The following is a 21,484-nucleotide window of genomic DNA, read 5'->3' as shown; positions in this document are numbered from 1 at the left end:
CTCTATATCAACTAAGTCAATTCCCTTTTTTAATTTTTTTAAAATCTGCATCCCATCTAAGAATATCTGTTACTACTGGCAAGACCAGTATTTGTTATCTATCCTTAATTGCCTTTGTACTGAGTGACTTCCAGGATGATTTCAGAGGGTAGTTTAGAGCCATGTTGCTTTGGGTCTGGAAAACATTGACTAGGCAAGAATGGCAGATTTCGTTCTTTGGAGGTAATTTAGTGAAGCAAATGGGTTTATCCAACAATTGGTAATTTCATGATCACCATTTAGAGTCATAGAGTTGTACAGCATGGAAACAGACCCCTCAGTCCAACTTGTCCCTGCTGACCAGATATCCTAAATTAATCTAGTCCCATTTGGCCTATTATCAATCCAACCCCGTCCTATGCATGTCCCCATGCAGATGCCTTTTAAATCTTGTAATTGGACCAGCCTGTACCACTTCCTCTGGCAGCTCATTCCATATTCTCGTTACTCTGTGAAAAAGTTGCATCTTAGGTCCCTTTGTAAACTTTCTCCCTCACCTTATGTCTAACTTTTTATATGACAAGTTTATTAATTGAATGCCACCATCTCCTCACCCCAATTAGACTATTCCACAAAATCTAGGTTCAAGTGAATGCCAACAAGTTTTTGCAACCTTTTTTTAAGCTGAGTAAAGTTATGATGAGTCTGCATTGTTTCTCCTCCAAAGCTTGTGTGTGTGTTCTTGGAAGGATATTATTAAACTGGAGAGAGTTAGAAAAGATTAGAGGGTTTGAATTATAAAAATAGATTAGTTAGGCTGAGATGTATTTAACTGGAGCATAGAAGATTGAAGGGTGACCTTCATAAAGGCTTATAAAATCATGAGTATAGATAAGGTGAATAGCAAAGGCCTTTTCCCTAGGGTGGGAGGCTTAAAACTAGGGAGGAATTTTTAAGGTGATAGATTTTAAAAAGGGTGAGGGACATTTTTATTTGTGGTTCATATGTGGAATGAACTGCCAGCGGAAGTGGTGGATACAGGGTTTAGTGTTTAGAAGCCATTTGGATAAGTACATAATAGGGAAGTTTGGAGGGACGTGGGCCAAATGCAGGCAGCTGGGACTATTTAGTTTAGGAACATAATAGGCATGGACTAGTTGGACTGAAGGGTCTGTTTCTGAGACTGTATTCTTTCTTCGTTTTGGTGTCTAAAGCTGCACATTCTCCTGATTAAGCCCTGATTGCATCTAGATTTTGTAGTGCTTAATGTTTTGTTGTTTTACTTCAAATGATTGAAAATAAAACAACTTTTCTTCAGCCCTTTTGATGTATTTTTGCATTTGTGTGCTGATTGTTAATGAGTTGTGTGCATGGACACCCAGATTGTTTTGAACCTTTGCAGCTTCTTGTCTTTGCTGCTAAAATGTTGTTTTCTATCTTGGAACCGAAGTAGGTGATCTTATATTTTATTACCTCCTTTCTACCACAGTTTGTGCATTCACTTCATCTGTCTGTCCTTTGTCTTAATGTAATTTGTAAACTTGTATGTTCAAGATTCTATTTCTGAAACTGGAATAGATGTGAGAAGAGTTGATGTATTCGCAAGGTTTGTAGCTCAAGTTGAGGTTTAGGGTGTAGGTTTGCTCGCTGAGCTGTAGGTTTGATATCCAGACCTTTCATTACCTGGCTAGGTAACATCATCAGTGGCGACCTCCAAGTGAAGCGAAGCTGTTGTCTCCTGCTTTCTATTTATTTGTTTGTCCTGGATGGGGTTCCTGGGGTTTGTGGTGATGTCATTTCCTGTTTGCTTTCTGAGGGGTTGATAGATGGCATCTAGGTCTATGTGCTTGTTTATGGCGTTGTGCCAGGCCTCTAGGAATTCTCTGGCATGTCTTTGCTTAGCCTGTCCCAGGATAGATGTGTTGTCCCAGTCGAAATGGTTTTTTTCATCCGTGTGTAGGGCTATGAGGGAGAGGGGGTCGTGTCTTTTTGTGGCTAGCTGGTATTCATGTATCCTGGTGGCTAACTTTCTTCCTGTTTGTCCTACGTAGTGTTTGTGGCAAAAGCACTACGTAGGACAAACAGGAAGAAAGTTAGCCACCAGGATACACGAACACCAGCTAGCCACAAAAAGACACGACCCCCTCTCCCTCATAGCCCTACGCACAAATGAAAAAAAACCATCATTTCAACTGGGACAACACATCTATCCTGGGACAGGCTAAGCAAAGACATGCCAGAGAATTCCTAGAGGCCTGGCACTCCAACCACAACGCCACAAACAAGCACATAGATCTAGATGTCATCTATCAACCCCTCAGAAAACAAACAGGAAATGACATCACCGCAAACCCCAGGAACCCCATCCAGGACAAACATATAAATAGAAAGCAGGAGACAACAGCTTCGCTTCACTTGGAGGTCGCCACTGATGAAGTTACCTAGTCAGGTAATGAAACATCTGGATATCAAACCTACAGCTCAGTGAGTTGATGTATCAGTGATAAGCACATCCATGAGGAATACCATTTGTCATATCCTGTCAATCAGTAGATTTCCTATATTTCTATTGTATCCTAAATGTCTTATCCCCCTCCAATTTATATTTTTCTATTTTAAGTTTTTGTGATTTTCAATGCTATGAGTACTTCTCATGTTCCTTACTTGCTTAGGTTCTGAAGATCTTGAATTATAAGATTTCCCTTGACACAAAAACCAGAAACAATCTTATTTAGATTTTTCTGTTCTGTTCGTATAGTTATATTAGAGGGCTTGCCAGTTAAGCGTCTGTATAAATTGTTTTGGGGTGCTTTTATTTTTCTAGACTAAAATTTATGAATTCTAGCAGATACTTTAAATATGTACATCATTGCCTTTTAATGTTTGGGAATTTATTTTTAATTATTTAAAAAGATACTTAAGGATGCAGTAATTTGGAAGAATCAAATTTTTGGAGAATATTTGAAAATTGAATAGTGTTAGTTTGCAGGAATCATGAATTTAAATACAACACAAACACTAACAAGGGGTATTTCCTACTGATGTAGTCTTTTACGAACTTCAATAAAGTTATTTAATGGCAGAATGTTTAAGGGCCATGCTATTTTAATTCTTTAACTGGAATCATCAATGATGATCTCACTTATCTGCATTCTAGCATATTTTCCTACACAAATCTATTATATACAGTGGTCGCTTTAGCTACTTTTATCTTTTGTTTCTTCTCTACTCCCAGATAGTTAACAAAAACAGAAATTGCTGGAAAACTCCAGCAGGTCTGGCTGCATCTGTGGAGAGAAAGCAGAATTAACATTTCTAGTGCTGTGACCCTCCTTGAGAACTCTCCCATTGTATTGGAATTGTGGGTGCGGGGCAGAGTAGGACTGGAACAAGGAGTGTTCTATTTACACCACAAAGAGGCAGGTATAACTGGGGCCAATGCCACTCCTTTTGATCTGAAGAAAGTGGAAGGAATTAAAGGAGATGCTGAAAGTGAGGACAAGCTCGACCAATTGGAGGGTGGTAGATTGCACATTCATTGTAAATAGTTGGTGGCTGGAACCAGCGAACTGGAAATTGTGAAACTGGCATAAAGTAGGAAGGGAAGGGATGGGACAAGAGGAGAAAATAGAGTTGAGGTAGGAAGAGATGTATTCTGTGGGGCTGGAGGATCTCTCCGGGCAGTCCGGTTTGTGAATATTGGGAAGGCAGTAGAGCAGAGTTGTGCAGAGTTGGGTGCAGTGACAGTTTTGAAGAAGGATCACTTGCCCTGAAATGTTAATTCTGCCTTCTCTCCAGATGCTGCCAGACTTGCTGAGTTTTTCCAGCAATTTCTGTTCATCTGTTTGCCTGCATCTGCAGTTCTTAAGTTTTTAATTTAGCAAATATTAATTGCATATTTGATATTTTAAAATGTATATATTTGGTTGTTTTTTAGATAATGCATCATCACATTGCTGTAGTAGAAAAACTTTCTCTGACAGCAGTTGGGTGTCCATTAGTAATTCAGTGCAAGAATTTTCGGGTCATTCACTTCATCATTCCAAGAGAAAGGGACTGTCATGACATTTTCAACTCTCTGCTCAAGCTCTCACGACCAGGTATGCATGTTGATAAAGATCTCAAAACATTAAGTTATCGAATTTAATTTTGCTGAGTTCTTGCTAGTTGATAGATATCTTATAAAAAGTTAATTATTTACTCATCTGTTCAGTTTACTTTGTTTAGGATGGCACTATAAATGTTAGATTTACTTGTTACTTTTAAGCTGGACAGTTATAGCTTTGACCTGAAACAAATTTCAATTAAAATGTAGTCACAATCTTATGTGACTATTCTTAATGTCTTAGAGCCAACTTGCGTCAAGTGAGTAATGAGTAGTTAAGCTTATAAAAAGGATCCAGGCAAAAGTTTCAATCTGTAAGCAACAATAAATTCAGAATCGCATTTGCAACGACCATATCAAAAATGTCTAATTCAAAAAATATTGAAAAAATTTTCCTTTGTCCTTTTTTTGTGAATGGGGAATAGAGCCTTATAGTTTTGTAGAACAGCGGGACCTAGGGGTGCAGGTACATATAGACAGTGATTAAATAGACATTTACCAAGTTTACTTTCATTGCTTAGTCCTTTCAGTATCAGAATTGGGATGTCATGTTGAGGCTGTACTGGACTTTGGTGAGACCTCTTCTAGAGTACAGTGTCCAGTTCTGGTTGCCTTGTTAGAGGAAGGATATTATTGAGCGAGAGAGGGTTCAGAAGAGATTTCCCAAGATATTGCTGGGTATTGAAAGTTTGAATTATAAAAGAGCCAGATAGGGTGGGTCTTTTATTTTTACTGGAGCATAGCAGGTTGAGAGGCGACCTTATAAAATTGAAGGGTATAGATAAAGTGAATGGCGAGGGTATTTTCCCTAGGGTAGGGGGTTTCAAGATTAGGGGGCATTTTTTTAAGATGAGAAGAGAAAGATTTTTTAAAAAAATACGTGGAGGGGCAACGTTTTGACACACTGGTTCGTGTGTGGAATGAATTTCCTGAGAAAGTGGTGCGTGTAGGTACGATTATAGCGTCTAAAAGACATTTGGATAGATACTTGAATAGGAAAGATTTGGAGGGATATGGGCCTGGACCAAGCAGGTGGGGCTAGTTTGGTTTGGGATTATGTTCGGCATAGACTGGTTGGACTGAAGAAAGGTCTGTTCATGTGCTGTATGACTCCATGTACAATGAAAATTTCAACTTGACTGCACCTTTACATTGCAGGAAGGTGACCTTTTGGCCAATGCTGTGAAGTAGTTTCAGGTGTGAAATGCAGTTGGTTGTGTCGTACAACTCTACCAAAGTGTCACTTGAAGTTGAGTGGTTAAGTAGGTTAACTCATTTTCATTGCATATCTTGGACCAGTCAGTTAATTCGGGTCTCACCAATTTAAGTTGGTATTGTCCTATGTATACCAGTTTGAGTCATGTCAACTGAGTTTGGAGAGACTTTGCACCCATATCACTGAAACATTCAAAATTCTGAACAGCACCAATAGTTTCCAGAGAAAATGGGAGTAATCTTGTTGTTACAGCATAGGTCCATAAAATTAAGCCATTCAACCAATTGCATCTAGTTTGTCATTCTCGGTCATGGCTAGATATCTGCCTTGTCCTGTATTTTCTTGATGTCATTAGCAATTAGAAAGCTATCAGTCTCTGTTTTGAACTTGTTAATGACTTAGTTTTCTTAGCCAACTCCAGTAAAAAAAAAAATCAAAAGATTCACCACCTGACTGAAGATGTACTTTTCTTATCTCAGTTCACATCATTTGCATTTCTTCCTCTTATCAAAGCATCCTCCTCAACTCTCATCACCACCTAGCTTTTATATTATCTATAAACTTGGGAATATTACAATTGGCCTCTGCATCTGAATCATTAATATAGATTGAAAACATCTAGGGTGCAAGCACTGATCTTGTGGTATTGGTCATAGCCTACCAACCTGAGTGATTCATTAGTTTTTGCTTTCTGCTTATTACTAGTCTTCGTCCATGCTAGTATATTACTTCCATTCTCATGCTTTTTTTAAAAACATATTCTCCAGTTTGAAAATCTAAATACCTACAACCACTGGTTCCCCTGTTTCAAGTTTGCTAAAACATTTTTTTCTTTAAAAACCTATCGGGTTTGTCAAACATGATTCCATCTTTTATAAATCCACGTTGACTATGTCCAATTAAACAACCATTACGTAAAGGTATCATGTCCTTTTTTAAAATCTTGTAGTTTTCCTACTCCTGATATCTGACTAAGTTTCCTGTTTGCTGTCTCCCTCTTTTCTTGAACAAGGAGGCTACATTTGCAGCCTTCCAATCTGCAGGCTCATTGCTTAATAGAATTTTGAAGTGTGATTACCAATCTATTCCATATTTCTGTAGCCATCTTTTGTAAGACTGAGTCCTGGGGAAATGTCAATTTTGGTCCAGTTAATTTCTCCAATACTACTTTTGTGCCAATATGAAATTCTTTCAGTTCCACATTCTTGCTGGGATATTAATTATTTCTAGGAGACCAGCTGTGTCTTCCACTGTAAAAACATGTACATGGTTAGTTTGTTTCTCAAGCCTAATGGTATTTGCTAATCTTTTCCCTTTAACAAGGCTTTAGAAGTTTTTGTCATCTATTTTTATATTTCTTGCCATTTTATGTTCAAATGTTATTCATCAATTTCTTGATCCTCCTTTGGGTTATATTTCTCCAATCCTCAGGCAGCCAACTTGCTTGGCAACTTTATAAGCTGCCTTCTTTGTTAACTTTCTTTATTGGCTAGCCATCATTTTCTCTCTTATCTGGTGTCTTTAACATAACTAGTTTTTAAAAAAAATCTATTCATTATTTACATGAGAGCCATTTTCTGTGTCAAACCTTTTTAAATGCTTGCTTTTAATTAATTACAACCATTTTCCTTTTCATAGTTTTTATAATTGTTTTTGGATTTAAAATCCTTGTTTTTTTTACAATTGAGCTATGTATTTTCAAAACTTTAGTGAAAACTTCTATCATATGTTGGTGCAACAGGTGGTGAAGAAGGCAAATGGCAAATTGGCCTTCATAGTGGCAGGATTCATGTACAGGAGCATGGATAGCTTGCTACAATAGCATAGGGCCTTGGTGAGACAGAACCTGGACTATTGTTTGCAGTTTTGCTCTCCTTATCCAAGGAAGAATGTTCTGACAATGGAGGGAGTGCAATGAAAAATTACTAGACGCATTCCTGAGCTGGTAGGACTGATGCATGAAGAGAGATTAGATCGGTTAGGATTATATTGACTGTTGTTTGCAAGAAAAAGGATGTTAAAGAAACCTATAAAGTTCTAACAAGACTAGTTAGGGTAAATGCAGGAAGGAAGTTTTCAGTGACCAAGGAGTTCAGCACCAGAGGTCACAGTCTAAGGATATAAGGTAAGCCATTTAAGACAGATGAGGAGAAATGTCTTTGAGTGTGGTGAGTCTGTGGGATTCTCTACCACAGAAAGTGGTTGAGGCCAAAGCATTGAATCTTTTCTAGAAAGAGTTAGATGTGGGAATCAAAGGGCATGTGAAAAAAGTGGGAGCAAGGTACTGAGTCGGATGATTGGCCATGATCATATTGAATGATGGATCAGGCTCAAAGGACTGAATTGCCTACTCCTGATCTATTCTATGTTTTTATAAGATAGTGACTATTTCTGAAATATTTCTTGCAATAAAGTTGTTATTCTGGCTTTTCTCATTGAATAAAAGTGAATCTAAAATAATCTGTGCTCTATTTCGGGCTTATGCCCGAAATGTCGATTCTCCTGCTCCTCGGATGCTGCCTGTCCTGCTGTGTTTTTCCAGCACCACATGTTTTAACTCTGGTACTCCAGCATCTGCAGTACTTACTTTCTCCCAGATGTTGCTTTTGCCTAACTCGCTAAATTCTACTTGCAGGAGGATTTCATCTTTTGTTTTAAGATTCAGTGGAGTGAGTTATACAGAAGTTTATATTCTGATTTGTTGGTACTTGATAAACATTCAAAATATGATTAGCTGAGAATTATTTTGGTTTAGCCACACAATTTCTCACGTGTACTTTTCCTCTGGAAATTCATCGGATAATCAGCTCAGTTAACAAATAAAAACTGAAAGAACTGTAACTCAAACAAAAATAGGGATTGCTGTAAAAGCTCAGCAGGTCTGGAAGCATCTGTGGAGACTAATCCGGTAATATTTTGGGTTGAGTAACCCTTCCTCGGAACAAGCTGAGTTAATAGCACCTGTACTTCCACCGATGTTGCTCTGAAGCCAACCACTAGATGGTGTACATGAGCAGCCCAATATTGCTTTTGACCGATTTTTCTACTAATTCTCGATACTAAAAACTGTTTCAGTTCTGCTTTGTGCAGTAACAAAACTGGTTATCTTGAACTTGCCATGTAGGAAAGGATCTGATGCGTTTAAAAATCTTACAGCTGTAGTTGATGATGGCACTGGTTCCTGGAATTCTTGGGTGATTCTATGCTTGTTATAATCATGATTTGGAGATGCTGGTGTTGGACTGGGGTGTACAAAGTTAAAAATCACACAACACCAGGTTATAGTCCAACAGGTTTAATTGGAAGCACACTAGCTTTCGGAGCGACACTTCATTAGATGGTATTGACCATCAGGTACCACCTGATGAAGGAGCATTGGTCCGAAAGCTTGTGTGCTTCCAATTAAATCTGTTGGACTATAACCTGGTGTTGTGTTATAATCATGATTCCTAGTTACAATTTTGCTTCTGCCACATTGCAGTTTTATCATCGAATATTGTATATACTGAGTCATTTCAAATTTGATGTAATTGTCTTTAAACAAAATCAATACTTTGATATTTTCAGTCAACCTCTTTTTTGATGCAAGAGGCATATGGGACTTGAGCTGTAAACTTCTGGTCTAGAGATGGGGACCCCAACACTGCTCCACAAGAGCCCTCGATCAGTACTTCTATGTTTGTCAAAAGTAGTGATATTGCTTGGAACAAGTGTGTGAATTTATGGGTAATTTTTGTCATTTTATTTCTCACAAGTGGTTTGTAGACTTACTGAGCAATTGAATACACTCTGTATTTCAGTGAAGTATGATGACCTTTATGCATTTTCATATACACCTAAGAAGACTGAATATGAGAGAACAATGGGCTGGAAAGTCATTAATTTAAATGATGAATATCAACGTATGAGAATTCCAAATGATATCTGGCAGTTAACTGATGTAAACCGAGGTTACAAGGTAAGAGGGAGTTGCCAAGAATATAGAGTATGTAATGTTTTTTGGAACAGGCAATGTGAAGAATAACATTTTACTTGGATTTTCCTCCATTTTCTGTCCTCTTACTGATGTTTGTATTTAGCAAAGTGAAGTAATCTTTGTTTGAAACAATGTTTTGTGCACGTAATTGATTCTGTTTTGGTTCCAACTGTGGTTCCAAAAGCCACTTCATCAAGTGTCTGCTGATGAAGGCCACATTGGTGAGACATTATAGCCAGTTTTTTTGGCAATGGTGATCTTGAACTCACTATCCATTAATGCACACAATAACTGGGTAAGATGCTCCTCGTAACTTATTTCTCGCATGCAGTTATTTTGTATTATCTTGCTGTAAGAGCTGTATTATGAAGGTTTAGGTATGCGTACTATCCCTTTTTGAGAGACTGGAAGCTGGCACGGAATTAGAAAGACACTGAATATGCTAAAAGAATTTAAAGTGTAACATTTGACTGAAACCAACAGTGCAGCTGAGTTGCCATGGTACACAACAAATTCGAATTCGTCCAATTAGTTTAAATTATGTCCCAAGCTACCAAACTCCAATTGAATTTGAATTTAGTGTTTTGATGATATCAAACCAATGAAATGATCTGATGTTTTGGGGTTTAAAAAAACCCAAATATTTTGAACAGTTAGGGGGAGATCTGCCAAGCCACCAACAAACAGACGGCTAGCAGATCAGCTCTCTGAAAGGTGCCTATCTATAAGAAATTTGTGCAGCAGAACATCAAACTCGGTCTAAGGGAAATCTGTGGAGACAATTCGACATCTGAAGACTATACCTGGGTTTGAAATTGATTTTGCCATAAATTTAAGAGGGAATTTATTGGACCAGTAATGTACAGTGGGAAGTAAATGATAGGGTTTAAGAGAAAGGAGTTGTAAGTAGCTGTTGTTTTAATGTTCTCTGTTGGACTTAAAGAATAAAAGTGTTAATTTTAATTTTAAATGTTGACCTCTGGCATAGTTCTTTTGCCTTACAAAATTTAACAGATTATGGCACAAGGTGAGCTTTTCTGGGTGGCGGGTTGAAATTAGCAGAGGTTTACACTGTGTTGTAGCAGCTGGTTATTCTTTGTTCTATTCTACCCTGTCTTCACCATGACAGTGTAATTGTGTTTTGTTTTTTCTAATCTTTTTGCAAAGTTGTACTTTTGGGTTTGCAGACTGGGTCCAAAATATCTTATCAAAATAAAAATTGACATTGAACTAATTTTTGAGTAAAATTGAACTGTTCTATTAAACTGTTAAAGTATTTGATACTTGTCCAATTAAGATACTTAGTCACTTCCCCCTTTTGGGAGGTAGAAAAATTAAAAATTCATTGTACTGCTTTTGTAGTAATGTTTCTTATTAATCAAATCTGATACTGGGAGTTATTTTAAATGACTTTGCATGTAGAAGTCAATATAAAGTAATAATGATACTTGTTTTTGTTATCTCTTTATTAGTTGATTAAATTAAATTTCTGTTGTTGTAACAAAGCAAATGTAATGTGGGAACATACAGGAGTAGGCCATTCATCCACTTAAACCTTTTTCTGCCATTCAGTGTGATCGTTGGTGTGAAAGAGAATTCCAACCCCCCCCCCCCGCCTCATGTAGAAATGCTTCATAACATCTCTCCTTAACAGACTGGTCAGTCTTAACAGTTTATAGATTGTCTCCCAGTTCAAAAATCCTCAACCAGTGGAAATAGTTTATCTTTGTCTGCCCCAGCTTTTCCTGATCATATTGTGAAGACTTTGATCAAATCGCCTTTTAACCTTCTAAATTCTGGAGAAAACTAGCCTAATTTACACAATCTCTCTTCATAACTTAACCCTGAACTCCAGGATTGTAAACCCACATTTTACTCCATCCAAGGTCAATATATCCTTCCCAAGGTGATGTGTCCAAAGCTGTTCTCAGTGCTCCAAGTAGGGTCTACATTTGTTTAGGTGGAGCACAACTTCTGCGACCTTATTGATATTGACTCTAGTCTTCTCAATATCCAGTACAGCATTCCACTGGCCACTTTGATTATTTCTGCACCTATTCGTGATATTTGAAAAATCTGTGCACCTGAGCTCCTCGGTCTCATTGGACATTCATTGTATCTATAGACTGTATCCACTGTTATAAATTTTTTTATAACAAATGGCACCTGGGAGTTGTGGATATTTCTTTATGCTGGTAAAGTTTTTTTAATTTTATGAATATGCTTGTTCATTTCCACCAACAGGTTTGTGATACATATCCAACAGAAGTATATGTTCCCAGAAGTGTCAGCAAGCCCATTATAGTTGGGAGCTCCAAGTTCAGGAGCAAAGGAAGATTCCCTGCATTGTCTTATTTTTTTGACCAGAAGCAGGTATTGTATTTAATGTTCATTATTGTCATGTCACCAACAAGCACCCAATTGACCAGTCTCAAGTTATATTTTTCTTTGGAGAGGTAGCTAGAATGCAGTAGATTAAAAATGAGACCAGGAAAAAACACGAATTACAAATGTGCAGAGAATGGAGAGAGATGCTACTGAGAACTATGGAGAATATTTAAAAATAAAATCAAAGGCAGACAGCACAACAAAGATTTAAACTGTAAAAGTCAGTTATAGAAGCTATGCATATCAGCTGAGATTTCTTCTTAAATCTGGTGCTGATGGTTAAGCCAGTTCTGTGCCCAGTAAAGTAACGACTGTACCTCCGATTTGAGGAAATGAAGGTGGAAGTTACTTGCTGCTGTGCTGTTTATTGTTGTTTTACTTACCATTATCTATCTATTTCTTACCAGGCTGCCATTTGTAGATGCAGCCAACCATTATCTGGCTTTAGTGCCAGGTGTCTCGAAGATGAGCATATGCTGCAAGCTATAAGTAAAGCTAATCCCAACAGCCACTTCATGTATGTAATGGATACAAGACCAAAAGTAAGTGTGAATCTTGTTTTGCAATAAATCAACACCGACAAATGTTAAGAGTTTACTAGATACAATTGCTATATTTAGTCAAAGATAAGAAATATTGCAAGCTTATTTTTATATTTTTCAGCTAAACGCAATGGCAAATCGAGCTGCTGGCAAAGGATATGAAAATGAAGACAACTATTCCAATATTAGATTTAAGTTTGTTGGGATTGAAAATATACATGTCATGAGAGCGAGCTTGCAGAAAGTCAATGAAGGTGTGTTTTGATCTGCTGTTCCTAAAGTATGGTATGTACATCTTTCAGGGCTCCATAATTCCTCCTGTCCTTTTTATTTCTCTTTGAAATGTACTGAGCTACATTTCTATCAGAAGTAAGTTCTTTACCACCTTACCAAGGTGCTGATTATTTAGTTGTCTTGTAGCATTTTGATTCAACCATGTAGCTTGCTCGGCCATTTCAGTTGAAAATTGAGCACATTGGTGTGGATTTAATCAGTAATAGTGACTGAAGTCACTGAATTGTCATTAAAAATCCATCTGGTTCACTTGTGTCTTTTTGGAGAACAAAATCCGCCATCATCTCAGTGTGGACTACAACCTGACGTTGGCTAAAAAGCAATGATTCAGCTGAAAGGCTGTGGTCATGACTATCTCAGCCTTTTCCATCACCAACACCATATACTGTGTTATGAGGACAGCAGAGATGACAGTGTAACGGTATGCAATCGGGAGTGAGCAATCTTGCACATTCGCAATATTCAAACTTGTGAAATTTCACGCAATTGAGTTAAATATGGGAAAGGAAATTTCTCATGACTATCTACCATCTTCTTTCAACTGATAAGTTAGTATTCCTCCATGTTGCACACTACTTGGAAGATGTACAGAGAGTAACAAGAGCACAGAACTTACTCTGGATTTGAGTCTCCAGCATCCACTACTACTGTGCTAAATGGGAGAGATTCAGAAGAAACCGAGTAACTCTGAGTTGGTCATCATAAGGTACTGATGGCCAAAACAGTATGAAACCTTATGCTCTAACATAGTTTTCACTTGCCCATTAACCGTACGCTATTCACCAAACCTGTTTCAAATGAGGAGTGTAGGAGATCATGTCCGGTCGAACATAAGACATTCTCAAAAAAAGCATTCCCTTGTGAAAATACAATTCAGGATATAATGGATGATTAGATGCAGGACAGCATTCTACAAACACTGAGCTAAATCCACAAGAAAATGATTCCTGCAGTCCTGAACTGTCATGAATGTGGGAGAAAATTAAACAACTGACAGGATAAGGACACTGCAAATATGCCCATCCTCCATGAGGCTGAGCACCTTGTTGCAAAAGATCAGGGTGAATCTTTTTCAATTTTTTTTTTGCTTAAAGTTTCAAATGAATGATTAACTTCTGAAAATTGAACTGAGTGTACAAGGTAAAGCCAGCATTTATTGCCTATTGCGAATTGCCCTCCGTCTGGGTGGCTTCTCCTGAGGTGCCACTATCATGGAAGCACATGGTTAGTCAATAGAATCAGATGTTATCTGACTTATTTTGTGAATTGAACACTTATTTATTTTTTGTTTCAAGTCTTTTTAGCATCTGGATATAAAGAATCATTTTGTTATTTCCCCTGTAGTGTTGGAGGTAGGAAACTATTGTAGTGAAGTCCTTCAATTTGACATGGGAATTAAACCGTCTTTTCAGAGTTAATAATCAGAAGTGTTAACCTTATCTATTACATTTCTTTTGGGCAAAATGTTGTGAGAATCCAATAACAAAATTGGAGCAGGATATAAAACAGATGTTGAGTAAGATTCCTCTTTGTCTCATTCTGTGTAACAGATGAAAACTTATTTACTTGTACAGTTTGGAACCAAGAAATATGTTCTTACCAAGTGTACAAGCTAAAATTATTTGACTCGTGTTGATTATATATTTCCTTGTTTTTAGTGTGTGGAACCAAAGAGTTGTCTCTGAGTGACTTCCTAAGTGGTTTGGAGAGTTCTGGATGGCTTCGCCACATTAAAGCTGTGCTGGATGCTGCTACATCTCTTGCTAAAGTACATATTAATTCATTTTACAACATGTATGAAGTTCCTTCCTACATATAAAAATTGTATCGAGCTAATAATTTAGTTTATAGAGGAAGGATAAAGCTTTCTGAACAAGTAAGCAGTTAGTGCTGATGTTTGGTGTATATTACAAAACTGGAATAGCCTTCACTAGAGTTGAAGCTTTTTGACGTTTTGCTTGTAAATGTCTTACCGTTCCTTCGATCCAGGCTGTGTCGCGCACACAGGGACACAGGTTTACACCTGCAATATACAAAGCAGAAGGAAGAAATCATGTCCTCCACAATCCCAACTATGAGGCCAACATGTTAGTTTTTTTTCTTTTTCTTCCTTGGATGAGGTTAACTGACTCAGCACAGACTGGTGATTCACCCCATACCTTCAGCAAGGTTCTTATTTACCTAATTGGTTGTCCTTTGAGCAGAAAGCACTTTTACAATCTAACTTATGTTTTGGAGGTACTAAGAGTCCACTTCAAATGTTTGTTTTATTTAGAACATGCTGAAGGTAAGTTTTTTAGAACTGATTTAGGATACCATTTCTATCTTCCACAAAAAGTGCTGTGAAAACTTCATGATTTCATGTTTATATTGTCAGTTATGTCAAGGCATGGTACCGTACTGTTGTCTGAAGAATTAAATGTAACAATGATCAGACACAAGAGGTGGTACAATGTTTTTTTTTGTTTCTCCATGTGTTCGACATGGAACAAAGTCTAATTATTCAAACTCTGAAGTAGTACCTTGCTCATGTTGCAAATGTATGTTTACTTTGGCTAATTTGATGTGAATTAAAAGATTTACACATGGGAAAATAATTTTTTATCCTGAGCTTATACACTGAAACAGTTACTTTTGCAGCTAAAGACTAAGGAATCAATCACCATTGGCATTAAAGCCATAGTATTAAATAAACTAATAGGAGTAAAGGCAGATCGATTCTAAAAGAGGTAGTGACAGAGTGAATGCATTGGGTATAATTTTCCAAAAAATGATAGATTCTGGAGAAATACCAGAGGATTGGGAAACTGCTGTTGTGACACCCCACCTATTGAAAAAGGGAGGAATGGAAAAAGCAGGTATCTATGGCTCAATTAGCCAACCAGCTATTATTCCAATACTTTGCCAATAATCATTACAGAAGTAATAGCCGAACATTTGAAAAATCCTGATTTAATTGACCAGAGTCACATCCCTTCATGAAAGGGAAATTTTGGCTGACTAAATTTTTAGTGTTTTAAGGAATCCTCCACCACAGTGGATCAAGGGGAACCAGAAGTTGTTGTTTGGACTTCCAGAAGGCGTTCACCAAGGTACCTCTCGAAGCTGAAGTCTTAAGCCCGAGGGGCTGGAGCTAGTATATTAAAATGGATTGCAAATTGGCTAATGAGCAGGAAAAAGCAAGTGGGGCTAAGGGTTTTTTTTTTTCATTTGGCAGCCTGTGATCAGTGGAGTTTCACAGAGATCAGTGGGACCACTACTGTGTTTGGCACATATCAATGACTTGGAGGAAGGAAGCGAATATATTGTAGTCAAATTTGCGAACGACACAAATATAGATGGAAAAGCACGTTATGATGGTGATACAAGCAGTTTACAGAGAGATGTTGAGACGTGAAGTTGGCAAAATGTAGGCAAATGGAGCATGATGTAGGCAAGGCGAACAAAGGAATGCAATATTCTTTAAATAGAAAAAATATTGCAGAACGTTGCAACACAATTTTGGGGTACTTGTACATAAAACGCAGTAAGTTAGACACAGGTACAGCTGATATTCAGCAAGGCTAATGGAATGTTGGCCCTTATTTCATGGGGATTAAAGTAAGTGTAGGGAAATCTTACTGCAACTGTACAGAGCACTGCTAAGACCACATCTGAAGTACTGAGAGCAGCTTTGGTCCCTTTATTTAAGGAAAATGTCATTTCATTGGAGGCAGTTCAGAGAAGGTTCACTGGGTGATCCCTTGATATGGATGGATTTTCTAAGAGCAAAGATTAAACAGGTTGGAACACTCTGGAGTTTAGAAGAATGGGAGGTTATTTTAATTGAAACATAGGATTTTTAAGGGGCTTGTTATAATTAAACTAAGGGTGTTTCTATTCTGGAGAGTCAAGGACAACCAGAGGCACACTCTGAATGCAGGGATGCCAATTTAAGACTGAGACAAGGAAGGATTTCTTCTCTGAGGAATGCGTCTTTGGAACTCCCTGCCACAGAGCTGTTGGGGCAGTCTTTGTATATATTTAAGGCTAAGATTCTTGATCAGGGAAATAGTTACAGGGAAAAGGCAGGAATGTGGATGCGAAGAGTTTCAGATCTGCCATGATCCAATTGAATTGAAGGGCAGGCTCAAAGGGCTAATTTCTTATGGACTCCAAATCTTACTAAAATTAAAAAGATAAAACATTGAATCATGCAGACTGAATACTAATTAGCTTTTATTTATCTGTCTTAGAGGGGAAATTATAATAAACTGCAATAGTATCTTAAAATAACAATTATAAAATCCAAAATATGATATTTTCTTTTTACAGACACTACTACTGTGGTCCACTAGCCTTGATGAAAGCTTTTTGTATTCCAATCAGATTAAAAGTCCCACAAAAAGTAACTAGCCACTGATACAAGTCTGTTCTGATGTTGTTTAAAATTAAACATACTAATATGATTAAATATAATCCCTTATGGCACACTTCCACAATGTAGTAAAATAGTTGCATTAAATGTTTGCAAAAACGGTCATTTCATTGAATCCCTAAGTAAGGAAACAGGCCATTCGGCCCAACAAGTCCACACCAACCCTCTGAAGAGTATCCCACCCAGACCCGCATCTCTATCCTATTACTCTACATTTCCCCTGACTAATGCCCCTAACCTACACATGCCTGAATACTATGGGCAATCTAGCATGGCCAATTCACCTGATCTGCACATCTTTGGACTTTGGGAGGAAGCTGAAGCACCCAGAGGAAACCCACACAGACACGAGGGGAATGTGCAAACTCCACAGAGACAGTTGCCCAAGGCTGGAATCGAACCCAGGTCCCTGATGCTATGAGGCAATGGTGTGAGCCACCATGCCTTTCACTTTGAAATCTGGTAAATGACAATTCCGTGTTGAAACAAACATTTTGCATGATGGAGTGCAATCAGAAAATGCTAAACTTGTTCAGAGCGAGCATAATTTGGAAAAGATATGAGTCCTTTACCTCCATTGTTAATTTGTGTGTTCTGTTCAAAAATACTTTTTTACAGGTCGAATATTTGTTTTCTGCTGCTTTTTAAAATTTCTGGCATCTTCAGTTTATTACCTTTTGTGCCTTGATTCTGACTCTCCGTCAGTAACCATCCCACAAGGAAAGGATTTTTTTCTTTGACAGGTGATTCCTTATCAGTAATTAATATAGTTGTAAGGGATTTCACTTTCCTAACTAACTATAAATCGATGCCACCCCTCCGTGCAGATGCAGAAGTAGATTGTTTCTTGCTAGTTTGCGTGAAATACTTTTAATAAAATGATTCTTTGACCATAACTCTTCCATCAAAAGCATTTAATCATAGTGTCCAATAGTATCACAAGTGTGAATTCAAGGTTAAGTGAATGAGCATGTATTGAAGATAAGAACTTGAAAATGGAGCTGTATTCTTTAATCTCCTAGGCTTTGTGCATTAAGCATGTGTTCGACTGCAGCTAAAAACGTAACTCTGAATAAATTTTTGTGTATGAGTGCTTAAATCAAACTATAAACCTGCTTCCACAGAATATGTGGAGTCATCTTCACGTAATGAAGAAATACTCATCAGTATTTGATCTTGATTAACAGACACCAAAGCCATCAGAAGTTTTAAACAGTTTATTTAAGAACTTTGTATGCAGGCATAAGAGGTACAGATAGTAAGTTTGCTGATGACACCAAAATTGGAGGTGTAGTGGACAGCGAAGAGGGTTACCTCCGATTACAACAGGATCTTGATCAGATGGGCCAATGGGCTGAGAAGTGGCAGATGGAGTTTAATTCAGATAAATGTGAGGTGCTGCATTTTGGGAAAGCAAATCTTAGAAGGACTTATACACTTTAATGGTAAGATCCTAGGGTGAGTTGCTTGACAAAGAGAGTGCAGGTTCATAGCTCCTTGAAAGTGGAGTCACAGCTGGATAGGATAATGAAGAAGGCGTTTAGTATGCTTTCCTTTTATTGTTCAGAGTATTGAGTACAGGAGTTGGGAGGTCATGTTGCGGCTGTACAGGACATTGGTTAGGCCATTGTTGGAATATTGCGTGCAATTATGGTCTCTTTCCTATCGGAAGGATGTTGTGAAACTTGAAAGGGTTCAGAAAAGATTTAAGGATGTTGCCAGGGTTAGAGGATTTGAGTTATAGGGAGAGGCTGAACAGGCTGGGATTGTTTTCCCTGGAGCGTCGGAGGATGAGGGGTGACCTTTATAGAGGTTTACAAAATTGTTTTTTTTACATTAGATTACATTAGTGTGGAAACAGGCCCTTCGGCCCAACAAGTCCACACCGACCCGCCAAAGCGCAACCCACCCATACCCCCACACTTACTCCTTACCTAACACTACGGGCAATTTAGCATGGCCAATTCACCTGACCTGCACATCTTTGGACTGTGGGAGGAAACCAGAGCACCCGGAGGAAACCCACACAGACACGGGGAGAACGTGCAAACTCCACACAGTCAGTCACCTGAGGCGGGAATTGAACCCGGGTCTCGGGCGCTGTGAGGCAGCAGTGCTAACCACTGTGCCACCGTGCCGCCATTTTGAGAGGTATGGATAGGGTAAATTGGCAAAGTCTTTTCCCTGGCGTGAGGGAGTCCAGAACTAGAGGGCATAGGTTTAGGGTGAGAGGGGAAAGATATACAAGAGACCTAAGGGGGAACTTTTTCACACAGAGGGTGGTACGTGTATGGAATGAGCTGCCAGAGGATGTGGTGGAGGCTGGTACAATTGCAACATTTAAGAGGCATTTGGATGGGTATATGAATAGGAAGGGTTTGGAGGGATATGGGCTGTATGCTGGCAGGTGGGACTAGATTGGGTTGGGATATCTGCTCGACATGGATGGGTTGGACCGAAGGGTCTGTTTCCATGCTGTACATCTCTATGACTCTAAGAACTCTGGATTTCACTATGCTGAAGAAATAAATTTGCATGAATGGCTTAATGACATTGTCTGTCTTCTGTTTTGAACAGGCAGTGGGACATGAAGGTGCTAGTGTCTTAGTCCATTGCTCTGATGGTTGGGATCGTACGGCCCAAGTCTGTTCTCTGGGTTCCCTGCTGTTGGATCCGTACTATAGAACAATAAAAGGCTTTATGGTAAGATAAGCTTTCTTTCTTTTTGAACATAATTCCAGCATTTCCTTTCAACTATTGTCGATAAAATTCAATTTGGTAAACAATGTGTATAGTGTTGTACTTAACCGGAGTTATTAATTAATTTCACACATTTCCATTAATCATAGAAGTGAATCTTTATGGAGATTTAAATGCATTAGAGGTGCCATGATTGGTACTGCTCAAATAATACACATCAAATTACATTGTGCAACTAATCCCTATATAATCATCAAACATAGTTTGACCATACTTTCTCCCCAAAGCAAAGTAGCTTTGAAAGTAGTGTGCTGGTTGGTGACATAGCATACAAGTAGGAGGCTGGAAGAACAGAGCAAGCCAGGAAGCATTAGAAGGTGAAGAAAGTCAATGATTAGGGTATAATCCTTCTTGTTACGATTGGTATATCCCCAAGAAATCGCAATACAGAGGTTGGGAAAGGAAGAGCTGGAAGTTTTTGTTGCAAACGTTTCGTCCCCTGGCTAGGCAACATCATCAGTGCTTGGGCGAAGCGCTTCTTTGATGTTTCCTCCGGTGTTTATAGTGGTCTGTCCCTGCTGCTTCCGGTTGTTGATGCAAGGGTGGAACTTGGAAGAAAGGATGATTAAATTTTCCAGAATGATGCCAAGGGATGGCACTGAAAGTCATTAGCATATCAGAAGAATGTATCTAGAGGAGATGTGATCAGGGCTGAAACAAAGAATGGTTCCATGTAGTCCACAAAAAGGACAGCACAAGGTAGAAGAGCCACTTGTCTTTTATTTGGAGGGAATCCGTATAATAAAAAAAAAACCATTGGGAACATGTTCAACCAGGTTGAGAATGATTGATTGTGGGGATTGGTTGCACCTACAGTTAAGGAAGATGTTCAGGACCTCTAAAATGTCTGGTTGGTAATATGGTTAGTGATGAGGATACTATTATTATTCTCCCTCCACACCCCTAGCAAGGGACTTGTTGGAGATGTGTTGGATTTAGCTTCCATGTCTCCCTGCACATATATATCTTGCTAATGCACATTTTCTAGGCTCAAATTTGAAGTCATTGTTTGTGTGTGACATTAGAGGCTGACACTGTGTAAATGTACTTCATAAACCAGTAGCCTCAGGAGAGGAGAATGTGAAAGATGTAAAGATGGGAAATTAATTATTTGGATCTGTATCACTGTGTGGAAAACTTGGAGGAAAAGGAATATTCTAATAGCACAAGCAGAATGATGTAAGTTCACGTCCTTTGGCAAGAAGCTGTAGTGGAGCAGGTTTAATTACTTGAGAGAATTAATCTTGGTTGTGTCATTATAGCATGTTGCAATGTTAGTCAGAATTTCACTGATACAGGAGGCTGAATAGGTTTAATTGTGACTTCTGCATTTGTTTTAACAGTGCAATATCTATGAGATACTCTTCCTCTCCTTGTAAGCAAAAAATCAGGTGCTGAACTGGGCAACATTTTCGGCTGTTATGTCTCTGCAAGTCTCGGTGAAAAGAGCTATATTTACTTTGTCACTTGAATTATGTATACCTTTGCTGTGGTTCTGTTCGCCAAGCTGGAAGTTTTTGTTGCAAACGTTTCGTCCCCTGGCTAGGCAACATCATCAGTGCTTGGGAGCCTCCTGCGAAGCGCTTCTTTGATGTTTCCTCCGGTGTTTATAGTGGTCTGTCCCTGCTGCTTCCGGTTGTCAGTTTCAGCTGTCTGCTGTAGTGGTTGGTATATTGGGTCCAGGTTGATGTGTTTGTTGATGGAGTTTGTGGATGAATGCCATGCCTCTAGGAATTCCCTGGCTGTTCTCTGTCTGGCTTGCCCTATGATAAGAAAAAATGAGGTCTGCAGATGCTGGAGATCAGAG

At 38.5% G+C, this 21,484-nt stretch overlaps 1 protein-coding gene across 2 annotated transcripts in view; it reads left to right on the top strand.

Annotated features, from left to right (window-relative positions):
• The window catches only part of mtmr6 (myotubularin related protein 6), a 45,625-nt gene that overhangs the window by 11,849 nt on the left and 12,292 nt on the right, over window positions 1-21,484 (top strand). For both annotated transcript variants that reach the window (XM_043691973.1, XM_043691974.1), the window contains exons 3-9: window positions 3,917-4,079; window positions 9,101-9,258; window positions 11,521-11,649; window positions 12,072-12,206; window positions 12,328-12,460; window positions 14,159-14,268; window positions 19,495-19,620. In XM_043691973.1, the coding sequence (XP_043547908.1) occupies window positions 3,917-4,079; window positions 9,101-9,258; window positions 11,521-11,649; window positions 12,072-12,206; window positions 12,328-12,460; window positions 14,159-14,268; window positions 19,495-19,620 (954 nt within the window). The remainder of the gene's footprint in view (window positions 1-3,916; window positions 4,080-9,100; window positions 9,259-11,520; window positions 11,650-12,071; window positions 12,207-12,327; window positions 12,461-14,158; window positions 14,269-19,494; window positions 19,621-21,484) is intronic.

The sequence above is a fragment of the Chiloscyllium plagiosum genome, chromosome 6 (genome assembly GCF_004010195.1).
Source record: "Chiloscyllium plagiosum isolate BGI_BamShark_2017 chromosome 6, ASM401019v2, whole genome shotgun sequence".
Taxonomy (NCBI): Eukaryota; Metazoa; Chordata; class Chondrichthyes; order Orectolobiformes; family Hemiscylliidae; genus Chiloscyllium; species Chiloscyllium plagiosum.
The sequence above is the reverse complement of the archived record's forward strand: the minus strand, read 5'-3'. Positions and strand labels throughout refer to the sequence as shown.